Source organism: Haliotis rubra, unplaced genomic scaffold (genome assembly GCF_003918875.1).
Source record: "Haliotis rubra isolate DU_JTF1 unplaced genomic scaffold, ASM391887v1 Scf100, whole genome shotgun sequence".
Classification (NCBI taxonomy): domain Eukaryota; kingdom Metazoa; phylum Mollusca; class Gastropoda; order Lepetellida; family Haliotidae; genus Haliotis; species Haliotis rubra.
Genome location: NW_025764893.1, coordinates 1,414,614 through 1,440,924, shown reverse-complemented (window position 1 = coordinate 1,440,924; position 26,311 = coordinate 1,414,614). Strand labels below are relative to the sequence as shown.

Genomic DNA, 26,311 nt, shown 5'->3' with positions numbered 1-26,311 from the left:
CAGGTTCGATTCCCCACATGGGTACAATGTGTGAAGCCAATTTCTGGTGTCCCCCGCCATAATATTGCGGCGTAAAACTAAACTCACTCACTCACTCAATATCTATGGTAAGCGTGGCTGTAAAATGGAGGTTGAAATGCGGTTTAACGTTGAAGATCATATTTGAATTTATATTTAATATTCAGTATCGAGTTCAAATAAGAGAAAGTTGATTTTTGAAAGTTGATTCTGCAATGTACATTAATATTGTATGTGAATCTCATACCATCCAACGACAGAAATAGATACAGCGAAATTGATCTCAGAAGTTGAAACTATCGCAGGCAAATGACAGCCATGAAACAGACTTTGGGAAATACTGCTATGATCAGTGTTAACAACAGAAACCAAATTTACGTGTTTCGTTAATTTGTATCTATATTACCATTAAATGGTGACGTGAAACTTAATGGCACACGTCAAGTTATGAGGCCAGGTATCATTAGCGCCAGTCAACATATAATTAACTGTAGACGAAGTATGAATGTATAGGAATAAAACATATACAAATCAGTTCTGATTGCCATTACAGACTTGCGGGGAATAGTAGGTGAGGTGGGGTGAAATTGGGTTTAACGTCGTGCTTGAGAATATTTCGCTCATATGACGACGTGCATGCGTGTGTATGTGTATGTGTGGCTGCTTGTACTAGCCCAGACTGAAGCTGGTTTTATAGTGCTAGCCCACTGAGATACCATGCCGCAGTGAAGCATGAATACCCCACTCAGACACATTATACTGACTCCGAGCCGACCAGTCCTTGTTGAACCCATTAACGAGCGCCAGGCAGGGACCAACAAGAACCATATTTTAACTTCTTTTGGTATGACGCGGCCGGGGATCGAACCCGCGACCTTCCGCTCTCCGGGCGGACGCTCTAACCACTACACCACGGAGGCGGAGATGGGTTAAAATGAAAAAGACAAGACAAGAAGTTTGATATGTATCAGGCGAATGTTTTCAGCCGAGTAACGTTTGTAAATTTGTTTTTATATAATTTCTTTTTTCATTTAAAATTTTTATTTTGTTGTTGTCAAATGCATTTGTCAATTTTACACTTCTCTTTGTCCAGCAGTTGGTTTGGTTTGTTTTTTTTATGTGCATCTGTGATTTGTCTGGTTTTCTTTACCTCGAATCGAAGGATGTTGTGAAATCATTACGATGATCGAATATATTAAATTTTGCATATATTTACATATATTTACATATATTTACATAGATGCTCAGTGATGAGTACCACATGAATCAGAGGCCACAATGGAGATTGTTATCATTATTGTGAAGATGGTTTATCGCCGATGTGCCACCGAAACCCGATCCTCAGCATTGTGATGGATTACTGATTCCATTATTTACTACGGTCCTTCAATTTGTTTATTATCGCTCGATCAGGAAACGAAGAATTTGAAAACAGTTTCCAAACAAAAATTACCCCTTGCGAATAAAAGCGACGAAAATCATTCTTTGAATTTTGACACTACTTTCCGCAACACTTAACCTCTACATAGTCCCTCTGAGAACTCATTCACACGGGGATACCATTTGCCTAACGGAATCAATAAGGTCCAATTTCAAATGATCTAGAATGAATTGCATTGTAAATAGAATCTGTCAGCTCAGTTGACGGAAACATGATAACAACATGGATGAGTTGTCTCCTCTTGAACCAATGTCAACAGTAAACACGCCAAGGGTCACGTATCTGCCACCAATGTTTATTTATCCCTCATAATCGACATGGTTCTGTTTTATCTGACTTTGAAATGTAATCCTTTAAAAATAGTATGTTTGGAGAGAAAGGATTGATTGCTTCCTTGCAGCGTGTGATACATTATGTCTTAACCACATGTTGTAAAAACGTAACAATGAAGACGTCGTTTTAACGCCCGTGAAGAACCGGGTTAGAATTGGACTTCAGTAACCCATGCTTGTCGCAAGAGGCGACTAACGGGATCGGGTGGTCAGGTTCGTTGAATTGGTTGACACATGTCATCGTATCCCAATTGCGTAGATCGATGCTCATGCTGTTGATCACTAGATTGTCTGGTCCAGTCTCGAGTTATTTACAGACCGCTGTCATGTAGATGGAATATTGCTGAGTGCGGCGTAAAACAACAACCAAACCAAACGTCGTTTAAACGCCTTACATATTTATCACAAATAACCTTAGCAGCCTGCATGCACAACATAACAGTTCTTCTGGAAATCTAATCAGGGTAAAAACGTTAAAACCCTATCAAATATTCCACACAACTGGAATATTGTCCATTTTTTTACATATCCCAAGAGATCAGAATTACCACTGCACCGAATACTCCTTGTTTTGTTCGGATTAGGATCAAATTTGTTTAAAGTGTTTTTGAGGAAAGAGTAGAGGGCTTATCCTGAGAAAGAGAGATTTACGCTAAAAGCATGGAACCCCGGAGGTTTGTGAGAACAAGACGAAGTGTTGTAGTTGGCAATCTTAAACAGAAGTGCCGTTAGTCTGTGTCGCAGTCCCTGAACCACACTATGTTTTCAAGGACTAAAAATGACAGAGGTCACAGCGCTCACCTCCCTGGTACAACACACGAACACAGGCATGGTAATAACAAACCAAGGATCATAGTTGAACCTAACCTGAAATTCTAACCAAAATCAGCGGATCCTGTCCTGATCCTGTTAGATTTTGGTGACGCTATCAGACTTCGACAGTTATCTCAACGTGGTCACCCAAAATGCAGTTGGGTAGGTAGTCTTGTGGTTACAGCGTTTTGGTAGCACTTCGAATTCCCGGGTTCGAATCCGTTATTTTTTCATAGATATTATTATTGTTGTTGATGTAGTAAAGACGGAAAATTAATAGTGAGGTGTGTTCATAGTAGTTCTAAGAGCAAACATTTCAATTAGCTAAAACGCCGCATTCTATACACACTTCTAAATGTTAGGAAGGTGGAGTAGCGTAGTGGTTAAAGCCTTCGCTCGTAACGCCGAATGCCACTGTTCGATTTCCTACACGGGTACAATGTGTGAAGCCCATTTCTGGTGTCCTCCTTCTTTTCTGTTATTGGAATGTTGCCAAAAGCGGCGTAAAACTAAACTCAGTCACCCACTCACTCACTCTGCTGTTATGACAAGTTGGCAAAGGATACAAACCGTCATCACACAGCAACGCGAGGATATTTTAAATACGCTACCAGGTAAAAACAGCCCGATCCCCAGGAATATACAAGCATATTGAATAACGTGCCAAAACGCCATATGCATATGCTGTCGGTCTTTATGGGGAGACAAACAGATCAGCATGTGTAACAACACATGAACGTTCTCAGCAACGCCATCAAATCTGCACCAGCCTCGTTTTCGTTCCCGACTTCCTTCTTCCGGTGTTTCTATTCCCACATCACTGCTGTGGTATTGCCATAACACTGAGTGCAGAACTAACTGCAACGTTAACGTGTTGATTTAGACATTACGTACCATGCTATATATAATTACAGAAGGACAGATACGTCAATAAAGGCTCTGCGAGAAAACACCAGATTCGTTCGTGTAAAGAAACACAGAATATTCACACGAATAACGGAAGAAACATTTACATTTATGTTTTGAGAGCTCTTAAAAGCGATAAATATTGACATGTTTATGGTGAGTTACTAAATGGAGTTTTTCACACGGCTGGGAGTACGTCTTTAATTTGTTGCACTTTGTATACGACCTTGCGATGGAGCGCAACTGACAGTTAAGACGAGTTTACAGCCCTTGTGTTGTTAACGATCCAAATCCCTTTGGACGGGTTTCGCGTTTTATGGTGATCTCATTGGAAAGACTGGAAATGGATCAGGAGAAGGGGAATAAAGTGACGAAGAGTTGGTATCCTTTCTTATACGATGAAAATAGATGTGAAGTATTTACAACGCATGACAAAGGTCATATCTTAAAAAGGTCCGCAATAAACTGTTCAGCAAAGGGAAGTTTACTTAAGAAAATTGGATTTCACTCAAAAACAAACGTTTAAACTTTTCAAAACGTCAGTGTGCTGACATTAACAGCAGAAATGGTTGCATTTTTAAGTTCAAAACATAACTATGAAAGTAGACACTTGAAACTTGAAATTGGCAAACATTGCAAATATTATCAAAACGTCAGTTCTCTTTAAAATGTTGCCAAAACATCCGCATTTAGAGTCCGAAACACAACTATGATAGCTCTAAGTCATCACCATTGAATTATCTTGTTTATTTATTTCCAGCGATCATATAGGCTTTTTGGGCGGTTGTTTAGGCCATTCGCTAATGTACCACTTTTGAAAAAGGGGTTTTATGATTTACGTATTCTGTCAACTTGTCGGATGTGGTATTTCCAAAATATGTTCATGTGTTGACGTGAAGGCTTGAAAATATCAAGTGGCTTCGGATTTGACAAAGTGAGAAACATTCACTGTACATGCAGGATGTTTGTCAACCTAGTCCTCCCTCACCCCAACCCACTCTCAGTCTTGTCCATCCTCAACTCAGTCTACCTTCACTCCAATCCACCCTCTCTCCATCCACCTTCACCCCAATCAACCCTCACCCTAATCTACCTTCACCCAATCAACCCTCGTCCACCTTCACCCTAATCTACTTTCACCCAATCAAACCCTCGTCCACCCTCACCCCAATCTAACCTTTTACCCCAATCAACCCTCGTCTACCTTCACCACAATCAAATCTCGTCCACCTTCACCCTAATCTACCTTCATCCCAATCAACCCTCGTCTACCTTCACCCAATCAACCCTCGTCCACCCTCACCCCAATTTAACTCTTTACCCCAATCAACCCTCGTCTACCTTCACCACAATCAACCCTCGTCCACCTTCACCCTAATCTACCTTCATCCCAATCCACCCTTGTCTACCTTCACCCAATCAACCCTCGTCCACCCTCACCCCAATCTAACCCTTTACCCCAATCAACCCTCGTCTACCTTCACCACAATCAACCCTCATCCACCTTCACCCTAATCTACCTTCACCCCAATCAACCCTCGTCCACCCTCACCCCAATTTAATTCTTTACCCCAATCAACCCTCGTCTACCTTCACCACAATCAACCCTTGTCCACCTTCACCCTAATCTACCTTCATCCCAATCCACCCTCGTCTACCTTCACTCCATTCAACCCTCGTCCACCCTCACCCTAATTTACCCTCACCCCATTCCACCTTCACTTCAATCTACCTTCAACCCAATCCACCCTCTCTCCAATCCGCCTTCACTCCAATTAACCCTCATCCACCCTCACCCCAATCCAACCTCACCCCAATCCACCTTCACCCTAATCCACCCTCTCACCAATCCACCTTCACTCCAATCAACCCTCGTCCACCCTCACCTCAATCCACATTCGTCCACCCTCACCTCAATCTACACTCATCCACCCTCGCCCGAATCCACCTTCATCCCCACCTCTCAGAAGATTAAATGGCCAGTTCCCCATGCCTTGTACACTATGAACGCTTCGTACGTTCACCAGTTGCCCTGTGAAACATCCCGCTCATCCCGAGAGCAGTGTGTGTCCTGCTACGCACGGAAACTGACAGATAAATTGTGTGAAACTGTCGTCACAGGTGGTCCAATTAAACTCCTGCTCGAGCGCGTTCCACTTCCGCCTTAACGACATTGTGGCAGCGTGTGCCTCGTTAAGATGCGGAGAAGTTGTACCTGCGGTAAGGTGGAAGTATCCGTTCGTAGGTATACAGTCCGATGCAATCAGCGCAACCTTTTATATCTCGAAATACGATGATGGCCGAATGCATATTGCTGCAGATATATATTCTCAGCTGATTTGAATGGAAAATATTAATCAGTTGTGGTATATGCGGTGTGTCTCCAGGAATCAAGACTCAAGGCGCACTTTAACACCGGTCGTCGACTAGAGGGACCTATATATATGCAATGCATTTACCATATCATACCAGCAAAGCTCTATCTGAAACCCCTTCAGCAACACGCCAACCGGAACACTCAAGCTATGCTTCGAATTCCTCTGTGAGACCCGGTTATCCGGACCCTCAGATATCTGTATACCTCGCTTAAGGGATGATATTAAAGTGCTACATTCTTCGGGAATTTTGGACAACGTATAAAAAAAATTCGATTGCCAACAGTGCAGAAAAAAACAGAATTGCGTCAAACTTATCCGATGTTTGTTTTCCGATTCATTAACTCGAATTCATCATCAAAGTGGCGGTTTTCATGTTATTTTATTCCTGTTATTACACACACTGGTTATACGAACTATTCATTGTATATCTGGACCGATGTTTGTAATCTCAGTTGTTATATATCAACAAATTCGGTCATGATTGTGCGCATTAATAGTAACGAAATCGTGTAAACACCGAACCAGTCTGGCAGGGTAGTGTCTGCGGTGACAGCGGGTAGGGAGTGGTAGCCAGTTAGCCAATTCCAATTCCTTTATTCTCGTTCAACCACCTTCGGTGGTACAAGAGAAGACAATGCATACAATTTATGCATATAAAAACAAGATGAAGGTTAATTTGGGTTATATTCGATTAAGTTTCTTGAGTTTATGATAGATGTAAATCTGGAAAGCATTTTTACGATTGACAATTTTTTAGACGTAAATAAAAAAAGTATTAATACAATTTTTGAAACGTATTGAATTTGTAGGGAATATAAAGGCAACAGCCTAACGTGTCAGTTCACCTGGATGGGACCCCGTGAAGATCCGGGTTAGAATTGATCTTCAGCAACCCATGCTTGTCGTAAGAGGCGACTAACGGTATCGGGTGGTGGAGCTCGCTGACTGGGTTGACACATATCATCGTATCCCAGTTGTGTAGATCGATACTCAAGATGTTGACCTCTGGATTGTCTGGTCCAGATTCGATTATTTACAGACCGCCACCATGTAGCTGGAATATTGCTGAGTGCGGCGTTAAACAACAAACAAACAAACAAACACCTGGATGGCGGTTGGTCACCCGGGTATTACCAGCCACAATGGATACAGTTTACCTGCACATGAGACGATTTGTAAGTCGCATGGTGTTTTATTCAATCTGTTCAGTCCGCAAACATTGAATGCTCTCTGAAGAGTCGATGTGAACAAACATATTCGCCACGGACGCCTAAAGAATATTTTCGTTGCATTTTCAGTCATCATGGAGATGTATCTTGGCGTTGTTCTTCTAGAAGTATTTTCTCAAAAATCAATACGATTCTCAAATTGGATTTCAAACGTGTAACCTGAATAATGTTCGTGGAATACTCTTTCATACGAAATATCATTGTTTTTTACGTAGTTGTTTACTTTGTCGTGTTTTCAACACTGTCATCGCTGAAGCGGACACCAGCTGTTACCGACACCACAGTTTTGGTGCTTCAGAATTTGCAGATTTAAAACTTGAAAAAAGGACGTCTCGGTGTCGTGAACATGAAGTAAACATCTATGAGGAAACAAACTATATGGACTTAAGGTCGGATGATTAAGTTTACATGATTAGTGTCGGAAATGGCCGATCCTATCCACTCACTACTTCAAGCGAGTGAGAGCGAGAGTTTAGTTTTATGCCGCTTTGGCAACATTCCAGCAATATCACGGCGGGGGACACCAGAAATGGGCTTCACACACTGACCCATGTGGGAACCGAACCCGGGTCTTCGGCGTGACCAGCGAACGCTCTACCCACTAGGCTACTCCGTCGCCCTTCACTATTTCGAGCATAACGCGGATTCCCCATGGCTGCATATATATTTAGTTAAGGCGAGCTGACTAACGAGGATGTCACCTCCCTAAGCCACCCCTGTCGATGCACCGACTAATTAGCGTTTCTACTGTGTGGTAATAAATTGTATTTCATTTCGTATATTCCGTCTGATATATTTTGCCTTTTGCGGATTCTAATACTCAGATTATATGATGCCAGCCAAGCCATCTTGCCGACAGTGAAATATACTCTGGCAGAGTTCCAAGCAGCTAACCTTTAAAGAATCAGCTTGTATTCCTTAGATTTGTAATATATAACCGCAGTTTTATTCACTGACATTGACGTTAGATATTTATCTTAGAATACTTTACAATCCGTCTGTTTCCGCAGTGTCAGGGACTCTAGCTTGAAGGCCTGGTTTAGAATTGGTCTTCAGCAAAACATGCTTGTCGAAAGAGGCGACTATCGGGATCGGGTGGTCAGACTCGCTGAATTGGTTGACACATGTCATCGTATCCCAATTGCGTAGATCGATTCTCATGCTGTTAATTACTGGGTTGTCTGGCCCAGACTCGAATGTTTACGACAGCCGCCATATAGCTGGAATATTGCTGAGTGCGGCGTAAAACACAAGTCAATCATCCAACCGCAGGGGCCCTTTCACTATCGAAGCATTAGATTAAGAAATATTTGATTCTGTTGTTAGTGCATGGACATATATTAATCCGGACGGCACCATTCATCAGTATCCATCGTCCGGATTAACGAATGTCCGTATTATAGAAATAATGGTGCATAAACTAACGTAGGAAAGGTCGTCACAACCTTACTAGAATCAGGTATTACAATAAAAAAGAACTCAAGACTGCAGCACAGGTTTATTGGTGAGAGGGAAAAGAAATACGGTATTCTCCAAGGCACGGGTCGTTTAGTAGCCACCATGAATTGGCCCCAAGGGTCTCGTTCTCACGTGAGACAACGCCACCTAACACGAGATAACGCCACTTATAGGAGATAAGGTCACGCTACGCGGTAGGTCTGAGATTAATGATGAGATATCTGGGACCCTTGGTTTACTTATCTCTGGAGATTGATAAAACATAATGGCGGGCGATATATTGCGGATGGGAGAGCTGAATACCTGAATGACAGTTTTGGTGTCTACAATTTGTACTTCCTGTTTTAACAAATACATATAATAAAGGTTTTGTTAAGAAACAGAAGTTTGTTGTTGAACACCGAACTCAGCCGTTTTCCAGTTACTTGACGACGGTCTGTACATAATTGAATCTGGACCAGAAAATCTGATGATTGACATTATGAGCATCGATCTACGTAATTGGGATACGATGACATGCATCAACCAAGTCAGCGAGTCTGACACCTTGTCTCGGTAGTTGCATTTTTACGACAAGCATGGGTTGCTGAAGACTCATTGTCGCTAACATTGTAAAATTATTAAACAGTAAAGCAAGGTCTTATACTATTGTGATAGAGGTATTAGCATTGTGACGTCATAACTGTAAACCAGTTTTACGTCATACGTACGGCACCACGTGATGCTGTTACACAATATGTAATAACATTGTAAAACTATTAAACAGTGATATCTTCAACGGGTGAGTAATAAAAAGACATTATCGTCTTCAGAGTTAATGCGTACTGTCATACGTCGCAATATTAAACAATATCAGACAGGGGGATGCCAGAAATGGACTTCATGCATTGTACCAATTTTGGGAATCGAACCTGGGCGTGACAAGCGAATTTTTTAACCACTACGCTATTCAACCGCCCTATTAATTTCTGAAGCAAGTAGTGGACATAATTTAAAAATAACATATTCCCAGGTAACGAAACGCAGTTGTGATTTCACCAATGTTTAGGAGGTGGGATCGTCCAGTGCTTAGAGCGTTCGCTCGTCACACCGAAGACCCGGGTTCGATTCTCCACATGTTTACAATGTGTGAAGCCCATTTCTGGTGTCCCCCGGCGTGATATTGCTGAAATATTGATAAAAGCGGGGTAAACCTAAACTAACTCACTCCACAATGTTAGATTTGCAAACACGAACCGTTCTGAAAGACCAGGTACCTTTAAGATTCTTTACAACCTGATTTAATCTTTGAAGTGTTTATGAAGATGGTTTAATGTAAATTCACACATGTACTTAATGTACAGCGAAAATAGGCCCCGAAGGCAGTAACGCCTGGCAGAAAATTACTGGTACAATTGTTACAGAGACGCAACATTGATGATATTGCTGTATTACTCAACACAAGGATGTTCTACAAGATTGCTGCTAAGGTGATACAATTACCACTGTGTGCATCCGCACACCGACTCACTGTCTACCTACGCGGTACTGCATTAACCTTCATTACAATCCCTGACAATGAAGTTCCACAGCATAATGGCCAAAAGTACTCTGTCACTCGGTTTAAACTATATAATCAGTTTATAAACTCCACGAATATTCTTAAACCAGCCAATTCCCCTTTTTCAATCGCATCTCAATCCTCTCCACTCCGTTCTCTATCTTTAAACGTTTATGCATTGCGTTGTACGATTGATGGGTCAAAGTGATGTTTCTATCTCAGTGTGTCGCTTATTTCTCAAATCTATCGACTTCTGTAATGAATATTCAACCGTTTTATTTCCTAAGAAGTATATTTACTGTCGGAGAACTCTGAGCTCCATTCATCTTTGCCTCCTACGCCTCTGGGAAATGGAACATGGCGCTCCTAGGTTCATTGATTAACCAACTGTAGCTATGTTACATCAAAAAATAGACTGCAGCTCGGAATGAGCGATATTTAGGAGATCAATGGTGGTATATTATCTCTTTAACTTCATAAGGAGTTCTTATTTTTCTATTTCTTTTGTCAATTTATAGGTGTAAATGAAAATAATTCAACGTTTAGGACATTTCGTGAGAAACGTTCTTACATCGTACATGGGATCGGAGCCAGGTTGTATTTGTTGGTCTATCGTTTAACTATTGGCGATGATGTAGGTGCAGTAAGGGTGGTGAGTGGGTACTAGCTGATTTATAGTTAGTTTATATTCTTCAACCAGTAGATACCCCGTTTATATTCAAGATTAATGCTGGTGAGGCTGTGCTACCATACAACACCAACAGGAATATAAATATTTAGAGCGCAAGAGAAAAAATAGTTGCGATTGTGGTCGCACTAGTAGCAGCAGCCAGGCGCGTAGCAAGCCAATATTTTCGTGTAAGCCCGAAAGGTTGCAAAGCCTTAAATTTAGATAGTATTAAGTGCTTGTCCAACTTTCCAGCAACAATCAGGTGTAAGTCCGGGCTTGTTTTCATAATGGTAGCTACGCCGATGGCAGCAGCAGTAGTAGTAGTAGTAGTTGTTGTTGTGTTGTTGTGAATATTGTTTTACGCCGCTTTTAGCAATATCCCAGCAGCAGAAATGGGCTTCACTCATTGTACCCATGTGGGGAATCGAACCCGGGTCTTCGGCGTGACGAGCGAACGCTTAAACTACTAAGCTACCCCACCGCCCCTAATGAGGGTAGTAATAGAACGAATAGTAATGATAGTAGTAGAGACGTTGATAGTAGTAGTAGTAGTAGTAGCAGCAGTAGTAGTAGCAGTAGAAGCAACAACAGTAGTAGTAGTAGTAGTAGCAGCAGTAGTAGTAGCAGTAGAAGCAACAACAGTAGTAGTAGTAGTAGTAGTAGTAGCAGTAGTAGTAGCAGTAGAAGCAACAACAGTAGTAGTAGTAGCAGCAGCAGCAGCAGTAGTAGTAGCAGCAGTAGTAGTAGTTTTAGTAGTAGCAGTGATTGCGTATGCTACAAACATACAATTAACTGTAGTAGGGGCACACATAACATCGGTGTAGCAATACTGGCCATGAAAACACAAGACCGCCACACTTCTCACAATACAATCACAAGAACTATCAATTAAACATACGATATAAGCATGCGCCACCTAGAATCGACGTCGTCAGCCAGGTGGAGCCAGCGCTAGTCCACCAACCAGCTGCTGTGTCACTCTGCAACGCCAATTTAACTTGGAACCAATTCACGTTACAAGTCGATCTTTCATAAGGTCTCGCTGGTGTTTAAGTCAGGAATACACCCGCGACACGGGGTTATTTACAGAAGTATGCACCTGTCCTCCGTGCTAAGCTGTTCAACATACAGCAAGTCACATGAACTGTCCATTAGCAAGCAAGGCCCTTACGAAAGAAAACACAGCGAGCCTTGCTTCCGTTTCTGTTTCAATTTCCCAAACATAACTCTCCCCGGTACTTACGTCCATGTTTTCTTTAAGCATTCATTTGTCATTTATAAATAGGGTAACGAGAATGAAATAAGACGACCAAATTAAACACAACAAATAGAAGGAGATTTAAAGGATGATGTTTATTTTTAATTGCCCTTTGAAAGGTTGAACTGTAAACCGAAATACGGCACTGTCAAAAATGACGTTTTATGGGAGTTTCTTGGTATGGACAAAGAGAAGTGAATTGTTTTTCACTCTAACACATATTTGTTATGTTTATTTTAGGTGATTTAAACGCTTTAAACGTCAACTGGAACTTTATTGTTCTCGAGATGACAGCTCGGGTTGCAGGTTGGGGACATCACTTTGTTTTGTTTGTGAAGTTCGTTGCATCTTTGTTTATTTTTTTCTAATTTGTTTCTAGACACAGATGTGTTTCTCATTTATTCCCACTGGTGCAAGAGACTAGTGCTTGCTGTGTTTGTATTCATTGATTGTTCGGCTATGAATATTCAATGGTTCACAAAAGTAACGAAGGATTAGGGTCTTACTGTTAGATCGATAAATGTGTTTGTTCCATTATATTTTGCAATCTTTGTAGTGTAAATTCAATTTTTGAAGTAAATATTAAGTTAATTTCTTTAAAATAAAAAATGATTCAATATATATTCAAATTATTCAAATTCTAACTTAAAAGAAAATATATTTTATCTAAAACTTCATTTGAATTCAATTTATATTTGACTTCAATTTACTTCAATATTCCGAAAGCTTAATTGTAAACATACTCTGTCCGCATGAAAAATCGGAACCTTTTATATTTCAATGACAACGGGAGGAGCTAGTGTGTCTACACAGTTATCTGTTCGCATACTATCTTGCCATTGATCCTTGAAGATCTCAATCAGAATTGATCGTCAGCAACCCATGTTGTCGTGAAGGTAACTAACGGGATCGGGTCCTCAGACTTGGTTGACACATGTCGTCGCACCCCATTGGTGAAGATCGATGCGAATGATGTCAATCACTAGATTGTCAAGCCCATACGCTATTGTTTTCACATAACTCGATTATTGCTGAGTGCAGCGGTTAAGAACAGACAGAGGAGCAAAGCCAGCCGATCCTGAACTTTTGCCATTGAGTATATATCGATCTGGTATATCGAGTGGGTTGTACGTCCACACAGCTGTCACGACAATAATCCCAGTCCTCTGTGGTGTTTGCATCTACTAATGATAACACGGTCGTCCCATTATCAGCGCAATGATATGCTAAACCCAGTCCTCCCACAGGTCCTATAAACAGGCCGCCTGTCTGCAACACTATCACGTCAACGTCGGCCTTGACACTGACTGGGTGGCTCCATTACGTCTCCCCTATCCTGACGGGACATATTCATCTATGCCCATCCCCACACATAGAGTACATGATTGAGTGATCGTCCCGTGGGTTGCCGAGCTGGTCAGACCATGGTATCAATGTTTGTCGTGATGAGCGATGTTGTATGTAGGCAGAAATATTCCATTTATCATGGCAGCATGTAAATAATCGCGTCTAGGTCAACTGGTGGTTGATAATAGGAGCAAGTATCCGTACCGATGCGCAATGATGACAAACTGTCAGTTAAATATTCAAGGCTTGGTCAACTGATGGTTGATAACATGAGCATATATCCAGACCGATGCGAAATGATGGGAGACTGCCATTTAAATGATCGAGTCTTGGTCAACTGATGGCTGATAGTATGAGCATATATCCAGACCGATGCGAAATGATGGGAGACTGCCATTTAAATGATCGAGTTTTGGTCAACTGATGGCTGATAGCATGAGCATATATCCAGACCGATGCGAAATGATGGGAGACTGCCATTTAAATGATCGAGTCTTGGTCAACTGATGGCTGATACCATGAACGAATGTTCATTTCGCCAGGAAAAGATAATGACGTCTGAGAACTGTTTAACTACGGGGGCGGTGGGGTAGCCTAATGGTTAAAGCGTTCACTCGTCACGCCGAAGACCCGGGTTCGAATCCCCACATGGGTACAATGTGTGAAGCCCATTTCTGGTGTCCTCCGCCGTGATGTTGCTGGAATATTGCTAAAAGCGGCGTACAACCAAACTCAGTCAGTCAGTCAGTTTAACTACGGGTTTTCATCCCGCATTATGCACACAGTGGAATAATGAACACTCACTCAGCTCAGCTCAGCTCAGCTCAGCTCCACTCACTCACTCACTCACTCACAGCTAACTAATCTGTATAAAATCCTACGAGAGCGTACACAACGATCAAACATTGAACCTGAATCGCCTTTCTGATTTACACCTGAACCACTCACCACGTGTTGCCATAAAACAGACTTACACATTACGGCAAATGTGAATTATCCCCAAAATACAATATCCATTAATTATAAAGATGTAAGTTTACTGCTATAGATACCTTCCTGAATGAAATTTAACTAAATATACCAACACTTTTTCTTGATTTGAACAATGTCGGTTTCAACAATTTCACATTTCTGTTTAAAGACACCGATGCGTACAAGAAAGATACTTATCCCACGATGTACCCTGCAGACGTATAACTACTGTCTTGGCTGTTGAGTCGTACCAACATGTAATCATACACGCACAAACATTTCATAAAATTTACCACTGGTTCATAGAGACGTATTTTGTTACAAAATATATCCTGAATCAAGCGAGAATAGCACCAGCGAACATAAGTTCTTCTCTACTTCTTCGCAGTGGAGTAACCCAGTGGTTAAAGCGTGGTTAATCTCCCTGGAGACCAGGGTTTCATTCCCGACAAGGTTACAGTGTCAAACCCCTGTTTTGGTGTCCCTTTGGATTTATTGCTGGAATATTGCTACAACGGCGTAAAATAATACTCACCCGCTTGTACTAACATAACGGCCACCATTGTCTAATGGAAAGATCGTCTGTCAGATCTAGGAGACTGAAAGATCGCTGGTTCGGTTGTCGATTCGTCATATGAAAGACACTAAACACGTACTTGATGCCTGCACTATGGATATTAAAGAAGGACTAGTGGGTTCGTGAGTATAATGCATCTGAGCTGGGTAGCTGTTTATTTTAAATTCGGAAAGGTCTCTCATAAGGCTATGGCTCTAAATCAGCATAGGTTCGGACTGGTGCAGTCAAGCAGACACACACACATGCACGCACATCACTAAGTGAAATAGGTCTGAACACGTTGTTAAACCTGTGTTGGAAAGTATCTTCAGCAACCAATGCTTGTCGAAAGAGGCGACTAACGGGATCGGGTGGTCAGGCTCGCTGACTTGGTTGACACATGGCATTGTACCCCAATTGCGTAGATTGATGCTCATGATGTTGATCACATGATTGTCTGGTCGTTACTGGAATATTTACACACCGTGGTCATATAGCTGGAATATTTCTGAGTGCGGCGTTAAACAACAATCAAATCTAATTTTAAAAAAACGACGTTAAACTCCATCCCGTCACCCACAGCTGTTGCTGACACCGAATGACACAACATCCTCTTCCCTGAACTTGATGTTCGAGATCCACCTTCCGGAGCCCTTCAAGAGTAACTCTCATTTTAATTGGCAATGCAAGCGAAATGATATAAAAATATATACATTTTATGCAACGAATCATTGAAAGAATTATTTTGCATTACTATTCACGCAGATGTTGCTATATCTTTTGAATAATTCTGTTTAACGCATCTTATATACAGCTGTTATCGTATAAGCGCTATTTACAACAAACACCTCGGCGTCTAGACTATTTCCCTCAAGAGGACTCTCCGTACAACGTAATCAAATTGCATATGTAAGCTGTAGTTAAGTTTCACAAAGTAGATTTACCCAGTAATTTGTCTAGCTACAAATAACTTGCGCGTTTACACTCTCATGGGGTTAACTGAGGCGTTCGGTAAGCACCTTATTAATTTGAGACTATATTATCTGGCTTTGTCTTTTGTCATTAATAAGACATCCGTGAAGATCCGGGTTAGAATCGGTGTTAAGCAGCCCATGCTTGTCGGGAGAGGCGACTACGGGTGGTCAGGCTCGCTGACTTGGTTGACACATATCATCGTATCCCAATTGCGTAGATCTATGCTGATGATGTTGATCACTGGATTGTCTGGTCTCGAATATTTACAGATCTGAAGTGCGGCATTAATCAACAAACATAAATACCCTTAATAAACGACGTGAACGTCCTCAGCGGACAATGGGGTGGCAAAATGGTCCAAGAGCCTCGAGTTTTATCCCTCGTAAGAGTAGATCGGTGTTCATGCTGTTGATCACTGGATTGTCTGGTCCAGACTCGATTATTTACAGACCGCCGCCATATAGCTGGAATATTGCTATAATTCTAAAACTAAACCCACTCACTCACTCTGTCACTGAAGCATGAGGGTTCCGATCCTCAAAGTGATCGTAACGTTACGACCTGTCGTAACACTATAGTTTATCACTCACTCACAAGGGTTCAATACGCTGGGTCCATTGTAGCTGTAACTCGATTAAATGTTCCTCGAATATTGCATAGAGCTATGTGGCGAGAAACATTATTCACTCGTTCTCTTGTCAATAATTTTCCCACAAAATAGACTTCCACGTTAGAGTAACTGACTTTACGACTAGTCAGTCGACGCGGGGTCAACACGAAGCTACAGAAGCGATTCTATTCAAAGTATTTACCATTGTATGACTGAGATAAAATATGCTTGATTTATTCATGATTATACACTAAAAATATGTTACTCAAGACAATTTCCATGTGTGGTTACTTCTTTCGTTCATTGTATATTGTATAACAGATAAAATACACTTGAATTTTTATGCTTGCACACTAATCACTTCATTGTTATTCAGCACCATTTCTATGTGCCGTTACTTCTCTCGATCAGTATATATTGTATATCTGAGATGTGACTTAATTTTTTATGCTTGTACACTAATATTTTCATTGTTATTGAACACCATTTCTGTACGCCGTTACTTCTTTCGATCAGTATGCATGCTATAACTAAGATGAAATATATACTTGATGACTAATGCTCATATACTAAAAATATATATATGTTATTCAAAATTATACTGATGTGCAAAAGAAAGTACACACCTTGTGTTTTGAGACTATTAAAACAGCATAAATATTTTGCTAGCAATGTTCAAATGGGGTACGACATCTATGGTGTTATTGCAACACGTACACAATGTTTGTGACTTGTGAGTCGCAATGAAAACACTTTTCTAAATATCAGGCTGTTTTCAGGAACACATTTTACCAAAGCATCAGGTGTGTACTTTCTTTTGTACGTCAGTGTATTTCTTTGCGTTCCGTTACTTCTTTCGATCAGTATATATTCACTTGACGGCTTGAGTTCTGGATAGAAACTGCAAATCGAAAATTTAAATTATCTTGAACAAATCTGGCAAAACTGTAAAAAAACCAAAAAATATTCACGGTATAAAAAACCGCGCATATCCCAAATTGTTCCACTGTTCATCCTTCCAGCTGTTCTGAAACGAGGCCCCTTTGTCACTTCTTCTTCCAAGAATGTGCCCGATTGCTGAGATAAAGCCTCCCCGAACGAGATCGTAGGTTACACAGCAGTTATATTGCTAATCGATGAAGAATGTAACGGAAAAAATGCTCTCCTTTTTACTCAATCACTCTGCAACGTGTTGAAAATGTTGTGAAAGCAGTTTTCGAACCAACAAAAACAGAAATAATCCCTGTGAATGGGTCTGCGTTTCTTCAAGTCGGTAATAAAAACTTGAATTCAATTAAATCGCTGACATATCGTCGCATCGATTTGCAGTGGTATGCAAGAGCTAAAAAGTGGCGCGTAGTTATCTCCCCTGAGAGAATTGTTCTGCCGATGGCGGTAAAGATAGCGGCACGATTGATGGCGTAACGTTTCCCCCGATATACAATTGGCCGTCGGTTTTCATCTTCAACGGAAAGCAATGCGAACGCTGGAAACCCGGGCTATTCGTTCCCTATGTTTACTTACTCTGTCTTCCAAGTGTCGCTATCGACTGACATTAATACAGTCTATCGTTTAGAAGGTGATTGCACGACGTCACTGCCCTTCAAGCCCTGTGTGTTTTAATTAGCACTTCTCATCTTAAAGAGAGTTTCGACTTTCAGGATTGCGTTCCAGCAACGTCCAACCCAACCATTCAAACAAATATCTCTATGCTAATTGAGGTCCATGATATAGTTCAGTTCATAAATATCTAGTTACTTAAGTACGTAGACACAATTTCAACGTCTAGACGCAAGCTAGAAATAGAAACAAACTTCAGAAGCCTTGCCGCTCCTTAGCTTAAATTATAGACCAAAAGAATAACAAGTGGTTTTGTTTTACTGATTTTTGTTTTGAAACTTTCAAAACTTGTTTATGAGAATTCTGAACAGTATGGCCAGTTTGTAATGTAAATCAACAAGCTCTATATAACTTATATACTTTACGCTCAAAAGTTATGATAAAAAAGTGTATTACGCTTCGGAACAATCGATTTTCTGTCAATAATATCGTTTATCGTAAATCTCCGACGTTGTTTATGTACCATTAGAAACATTTAGACCTCAAATTGCTTCAAATTTCTCTTACAACTGTTTTGAAAACGACCTGACCCCAAGCTAAAAGGTATTATTGCTTAAAACAGCCCGAATCAATTATGTCTCAAGTCGGCATGTATCGTAACGGACGTAGGCATGATTGCATGGAAGGAAGAATTCACTGTGCTTTTCATGGAATGTCAATTATAAAATATGCATGGATGATTGCGCCGAAGCCATGCTATGTTCAGATATTGTTTTTCGATGCTGGTGTTTTGGTTCAGTTTTTTTTTTACCCATGAAAAAGCTTTTACCAAAATGGCTGAGGTAGTCGCTGATTGGATTACATCGTTATTGATTATCTTAACGTGTGCAAGAAGTGTTGGCATTTCTTTGCATAAAGCAGTAAATTGGCTTTTCATTGAGCTTCTCCGGATCATTTAACGCGTCCACAAGATAAGTTTGTTTTTTTGGATCAGCTGATCGATTTTGCTATCTGTCCCTTATCTTTAAATAATACAAATTTGGGTTTGGATTAGCGGTATACTCACTGGCAAACCCATTCCTGCCGGTTCAGGTATGATTTTGAAAATGCAAACCTCGTTTATCCAGACGTAAATTAGTTGAGTGTGAGTGAGTGAGTATGTTTTTACGCCGCTTTTAGCAATATTCCAGCAACATCACGGCGGGGGACACCAGAAGTAGGCTTCACACATTGTACACATGTGGGGAATCGAACCCAGGCCTTCGGCGTGACGAGTGAAGGCTTACCACAATGCTACCCCACCGCCCCTAAATTGATTGAGAAATTGTTCCGGATTAAGGGGTTGTGATGACAGATGAAGTTGTTAGTATATATTATACGTTCTTACCCGTTCTTATCCGGAAAGGCGAGGTTTCCGTATTCAAGTTGTTCAGAATGTGAAATCTTGCATAGGCGAAGCATCAGGTAGAGATATAAATAATGGATGTATGTATTGGCATGTGCATCAACACAACTGAACGCATCATTAATGAAGGAATTCCGTTACATGTCGCTCAGTACTTTAGGAACTTTGCCGTAATGGTCTCTCCGAGTGAATTTAATACCAGCCCCCTGAACAGTGTTTTTACCTCGAGATATTAAAGTATGGAAGAAGATGATGACTTGTTGGTTTATGGCATCGTGTGAATGTATTTCATTTTGTTTTAAAAACGCACTGAGTGGAGTTATTGGCAGATATTCAAGAGACCAAAGAAGCCCCTTACTGTTACTCTCGTAACGTCTCGGAAAGTCTCGCCTGTTAACACACTTGTCAGTGCACAGAAACTCCTACGGCGTTCAAGAAGGAATTGCAATTAATGTTGTCATATTCCTGCCGACAGGGGGTCCTAAGGTGCGAGTCTTTGACAGAGGAATTGGTAACTACATTTATCAGGAAAAATCGAACGCCAGGGGCACAATCTGTTTGTTTGAAGCTGGCTAAATATCGTCCCGGGCCCGGCAGATGAAGACTCGATGCTTCAGTGGTATTGATTGTGAAAGAGAGTTTCGTCCTGGAGTAATGATCGCTGGGGGCAGGGGGAGACGCCGCCCCGTGACTACATCACGCGTCATTACACCGACATCGTCGACAGAGGCCACTCACTGACAGGCAGAAGACTAACGGTTGTGGTGATTGCCATCAAACGTCAGCCATTCCACGTCTGATGTACTTTCGACTGTCTGATACCTTGATTATGTCTGTGGTTCGTTGTTACGTGGAAAGTTGGCGGTAATACACCGTAAGATTCGTACCTGTCGAGTTTACTACGTGTTGGAAGGAGCCGTGAAGGCTATGTGTAGCTGAGGACAGAACAGACCGGCTACACGTGGAAAGTTGGTGACAGTTGATCTGCTTCAGGGATCAATGACATAGGAAACAAAGTGGTTCGAAGACTCATTCAAGGATGAACGCTACATGATACAAGAGGTTGTCTCAAAGAATGCTTAACAGACCTTCTAACAGAATGCTTCAATGAAGGATAAAACTTTGAACTTTTAAACTGTGAGGTCATCCTATTACCCAATGGTTGTGATCACTCGCCTAAAAGTCGGTTACTAGATTTGCTAAAGCAGAAACAGCTGGTCATATAATCTGAACCATAAATCTGTGAAACTGTTACATCTCAAAACGGTTCATATTTCTGGCAAGTAATAACATCGAAACCAACACCTGTGAACCCCACATCTGTTTTGAGGCACTGAGATGTTCCATGAGAGGCCAAACCAGCAGTACCATCAGAAGCAGCATTGATGAGAAGAATTCCTCAAAGTGATTCAAAGAAATCCGGAGACAGTACACTGAGTTTCCGATCAGCCTGACTTGATTCTGGGACGGTTCCAACTTCTTTTCGAGGCAAGCCTGATTTTCTCCGTGTTTTTGCCGACTTATATTGACCCGAGTTGTGACTTGTGGCCGATGTTTGCCCTGGCTAAGTACTTCAATGCCTTTGGTCATCCTTGGTCAACATTTGAGGAGGCTGCATTATAATGCCAAGGAACAGATGTTCCATGACAGTTTTATGAAATTATGAATACGTGTTGCATCATAAAGTCATCGTCATTTACTTGAACATCAGTACCTCCAAGTTAAAACAGGCACACGTCTAGCGCTGACATTTATGTCTCCATAGAAAACATCTTGAACTTCAGGACATAAGGTCTTCGGAGAAAATGAGTTCTAAACGCTGTTATAGAACTTGAAGGATGAAGGACAATGACAGTGGATAAATTGACATTTTACTCTGTGCAGTACGAAAGTTAACTCAATTGCTCAGAGGCTGCGTGAAAGGTCAGCTTGTATGTACACTTTCATTCATTTGAACCGAACAAAACCTGTGGAATCTTAATTCAGTGCCAGACACAGAACAACGCAAGTGGGAGAGGGAAGCTCATTTTTACATAAGAAGTGTGTGTTCCATTCACTGTATTACGGCGGTAGTGCAGAAGGAGATCGAACGGCCCCTACTGGACTATTGAGAGCTATCGACCCATCCGTCCTGGGCTAAATACCAGCTTAAGTAATATACCAGAAGGACATCAACAGTTTTTTTCCACAGCGTTTAAGAAGTAACAAAGCGACTGCCGCTGGTAGCCTGAGTTATTGACCAGCCAAGTAAAGTGATTAATACCCTTTCGTGAGAAGAGGGCTGGGTCATCGACGTCTTTTGAGAACTTTTCACAATCTGGTTCATTATTTATGTCCGGCTAGACTGGCATTGGTTTAAAATCTTTTCGGTCTGTGCATGTTGGAGACTCGACACTGATTTGAAGTAGATTCGCCTGAAAAGTGGGTTATGGAAGTGATTTCATGTTAAGGCAATATATGTAACTTGTGACTGTGTCGTGTTTGAACATCGTTGGATGTACTCAAGACTATTTTTCAGATCGGAACCGCCACATAAGAGTGAGGGGTACATTTGGACGTTATGTGCGAAAAGTGACTGAAAAAAGTGTTTTGTTCCGCAGAGAGGTCTTTGTACCGGAGACTTGAAGACTCTACAACATCTTCATGTAACGCTTAACAGTTGACATTTTAACGGTTCCGGAATTGTCCTGTCCATGACATTGCGTTCCTTGGCTTTCAGAGACAGTCCTATAGAGAGACCTGATTGACAAAGTTATTTTACATCTCTCAACATTGGAATATTCAGAGACCATCATATAGACACACGTGATTCTGGGGTTCGATCCCAACTGTGGGCCCGTTATAGATGGCGTGTGATGAGACTCCATGTTGCTTTGAACTTTAATGTCACAGTGAACTTTGACATTTTACTAAAAAGGATTTCCATCGATGCTGATTGAATCACTTAGCACCTGTTTTATTGACTCATTTAACACCTAATGAAAGCTTGAAGCTCTGGAGAGCATATGAGACAGACGACCGATCCTGAAGCCTCCCCGCTGACATGTGATCGTTGAAATATTAATAACTATTGTATTTTTATTGTCTGTGAAGAGCAAGAATACATTATCATCCCGCGAGCAGCATGGGGAGGCAACATGAAAACTGAAGCCTTTAGACAGTGATCATTAAAACCGCTCGAAGTTCATATCCTTTTTACAACCAACATTGGCATTAAAGTGCTTTTTAACTTGTCAAGAACCTTGTAGAAATACCCCCACGAGCAGTATTCGGACTGATATTGATGAGAGAACAAGAATTAAAGTTGAGAGTGCGAAGGTGATAGAAAGGCTTAGTGATAAAACTTGCCGTGTGTGCAATTGGAAACTATCATTTAAGCCTGCATAGTGTGATTCCTGTTCTTTGCTCATCTCTAACGGTGATATCGGTGGCGTTAACGACAGCATTCGCAACGTCATTACCTCCATCTCAGGGGACACGAGGACGGCAGTCAGGAGGCGAGGGGAAGAATTGCAACTTATTACAGACAACGCCAGTAATCTCAGAAAACAATCTCTTCCCAGCTCATCTGAAGGCGTAAAGCGCTCATCCATGCAGAGAAACTATTTGATTTGTTACGTGAGAAAACATTTTGCGAGCCCAATATTTCAGAATTCCCTCCAAGGCTATCATCATTAACCGAGGGAGTTATTAACCCGCCCCGTGAGCTGGAAAACAGTTAGAATGTCACAGTGAGTACATCGTTATTATAACAGGACCCGGATCGATATTACTGCGCCATCGAACCTTTCAGAGTTCAGAGGTCACGTTTGGCAGTAATTACGACGTCCTTCAGCAAATAGTGCCCCACTTGGCGGTGTATGTTGAGAGAAAGGTCAGAACTCTGCTCATTCACCGGTGATTTATTCCGTTCACACTAAAGCATTTAGCCTCGTATAGGCCTAATTGCCAGAACTTCACTCAGCTCCGTTTCCGTGGGACGTATATCATTCCGGATCCCGACCAAAGCCTTCTGTAACATCGCGTCTACTTCATACGACTTCGATACAGCACCAGCGGAGGACGATCTGGTTTTATTACATGATACAATCGGGACTTCGTGGACTCGCTGACGTTTAAGAGTTGTTTGTCGAACATCCCAATTCACTTCTGGAGTACTGGCGTGCGTAAAGACTATTATTACCACAGGCAAGTATGGTTAGTTCGAAAGAACATACTGGAGCTTACAAATCATAGGCCATGCCATATTCAAGAGAAGGAAATAAAGTACCGATTAACTGTTGAATCGATACACAGACTGCCAATTTAACGCTCAAATTGTGACGTCATTTCCGAAATCGGCGACGTTATTTTGCAGGCGGAAGCGTGGCTACATGTAACGTTATTGGTATTGAAAAGGTCTGTGACGTTGATATCCTTCCGCCAGAATGGTATAAGTGGCCTATTGACCATGATGAATTGGATGTCTTTATGAACGGTGCCATCATAACTACAGCTTGGCAGACACCTGGCTGCTCTCGGCTAAACTGTACTCAGCAGGATTCTTTAGCTCAACAGGATGCCTTCTCCAATTCTCCTGATATGGGTGTTACTCTCAGTCCTTGTGGCAGGGACGTGTACGTTCAGTTTTCTACAGCCGTTCTGGCTGCTTCATCACGATTTCTCCCACGCATTCGGCATGATCAGTTACTGTTTCGGCGACACCCGGTACGCCAAGTCACGTGAGGTGTGTCGATTCTATGGCGGAACATTCAGCATGGGCAGGGTACCAGTAAGGGCGTGGCAAGCTTCTTGTGTTCTCTACGGTGGAGGCTGTGGACTCATAAGCCTCAGTGCGTTTGTTTCCGTCTGCGTCACGTGCCTCCCGCGTGACTATCAGAAGTCCATGACCCGAATTGTGGGATACGTGCAAACAGTAGCAGGTAATGTTCGTGATGCACGTGCTGCAAAGAATATTCGCGGGGCACGTGCAGCAGGGAATATTCATCCCGCACAAATGGCAAATAATATTCGTGTTGCACGTGCTAACGCCATATTCCTTGAAGCACGAAAGAATTCATTTTCTTTTAACATTTATGTACATGCATTTTTGATAATGCACCTTCATAGTAGAATTAATTAAATACAACGAAATTCTTTAATGAAAGATCACAACAAGATGTATATAATGAAACCATATAGCCTAAAAATGACACTGGATTTATTTATTTCGCCGACAAACAGAACGGTTATACTCTGCTGTGGGCGTCTGATAACGACGGGAATTATAAAGTTTTCATTTTCAAAATTGTCAAACAGTTTAATGTGGTTCTTATTGTTTCAACAGGAACCATTCTTTTCATATTTTCGTTCTTAAGGTAAAAAAAAAACACAGCCTGTTTTCCTTGACGATTGCCCATACCATTTGATTCTCATTTATTCATGGGGAATCCATTTTCTAACCATTCAGATCACACTTATAATAAATCCTTGTCCCAGCAAGACGACTTTGTCACAACCTGGTAGCGATAAACGGATTTATAGGTTGTATAAGATTGAAAAGAAAAACATTCAACAAGCTGGATTAGGTCTGGCAAGTAGAAACTCTCTCTACGACTGACTCACCCTGACTGGTGGGTGTGTCGGCTAGGCACAATGGGGTAGTTTTGGATAAAGTGGGTAGGTATGCTGTACCTTTCAGAAAGACGATGAATGAATTTGTGACGGAAAAATCAGAACTAAATCCAGGCATTCGATATGATGACCATTGTAAGTCACTTTGAACATCGTACCAAGCAATACTACTGCCCAGTTCGCCTGAGAATGTTTCCTACGAGCCACTCATTTTGAGATAAAACAAGCAATATTTTACATTTCCCATGTGAGTCTCTGTGATTTAAACAACGGGCAAGACAGAGCAACAACGACGGTGTATGGCTGTGTAATGACTATCGATTCTGCGATTGAGAAACATCTATTTCCGCTGCAGCAATCACTATACACAGAAACTTATCTCACCTCCCAGCGAGTATGGATATTGGGCCCCACGCTGGGCTACCGTGGTATGTAATACCTAGAGTGTATGCACACTGGGCCTCACGCTGGGCTGCCTTGTTATATAATACCTAGAGGATATACACAGTGGGCCCCACGCTGGGCTGCCTTGTTATGTAATACCTAGAGGGTATGCACACTGGGCCCCACGCTGGGCTGCCTTGTTATATAATACCTAGAGGGTATACACACTGGGCCCCACGCTGGGCTGCCTTGTTATGTAAAACCTAGAGGGTATGCACACTGGGCCCCACGCTGGGCTGCCTTGTTATGTAATACCCAGAGGGTATGCACACTGGGCCCCACGCTGGGCTGCCTTGTTATATAATACCTAGAGGGTATGCACACTGGGCCCCACGCTGGGCTGCCTTGTTATATAATACCTAGAGGGTATATATACACACTGGGCCCCACGCTGGGCTACCTTGTTATGTAATACCTAGAGGGATATACACACTGGGCCCCACGCTGGGCTGCCTTGTTATATAATACCTAGAGGGTATGCACACTGGGCCCCACGCTGGGCTGCCTTGTTATATAATACCTAGAGGGTATGCACACTGGGCCCCACGCTGGGCTGCCTTGTTATGTAATACCTAGAGGGTATGCACACTGGGCCCCACGCTGGGCTGCCTTGTTATGTAATACCTAGAGGGTATGCACAGTGGGCCCCCGGCTGGGCTGCCTTGTTATATAATACCTAGAGGGTATGCACACTGGGCCCCACGCTGGGCTGCCTTGTTATATAATACCTAGAGGGTATGCACAGTGGGCCCCACGCTGGGCTACCTTGGTATATAATACCTAGAG

At 41.9% G+C, this 26,311-nt stretch overlaps 1 protein-coding gene across 4 annotated transcripts in view; it reads left to right on the top strand.

Annotated features, from left to right (window-relative positions):
- LOC124266741 (LHFPL tetraspan subfamily member 2a protein-like) overlaps window positions 1-26,311 on the top strand; it is a 127,597-nt gene that overhangs the window by 86,402 nt on the left and 14,884 nt on the right. The window contains exon 1 of one of the 4 annotated variants that reach the window (XM_046701538.1): window positions 19,876-24,390. The exons of the other annotated variants lie outside the window; for them this stretch is intronic. Coding sequence (XP_046557494.1) covers window positions 24,027-24,390 — 364 coding nt within the window. The 5' untranslated portion in view covers window positions 19,876-24,026. Of the gene's footprint in view, window positions 1-19,875; window positions 24,391-26,311 lie in introns of those variants that run through there. 4 annotated transcript variants of the gene reach the window in all.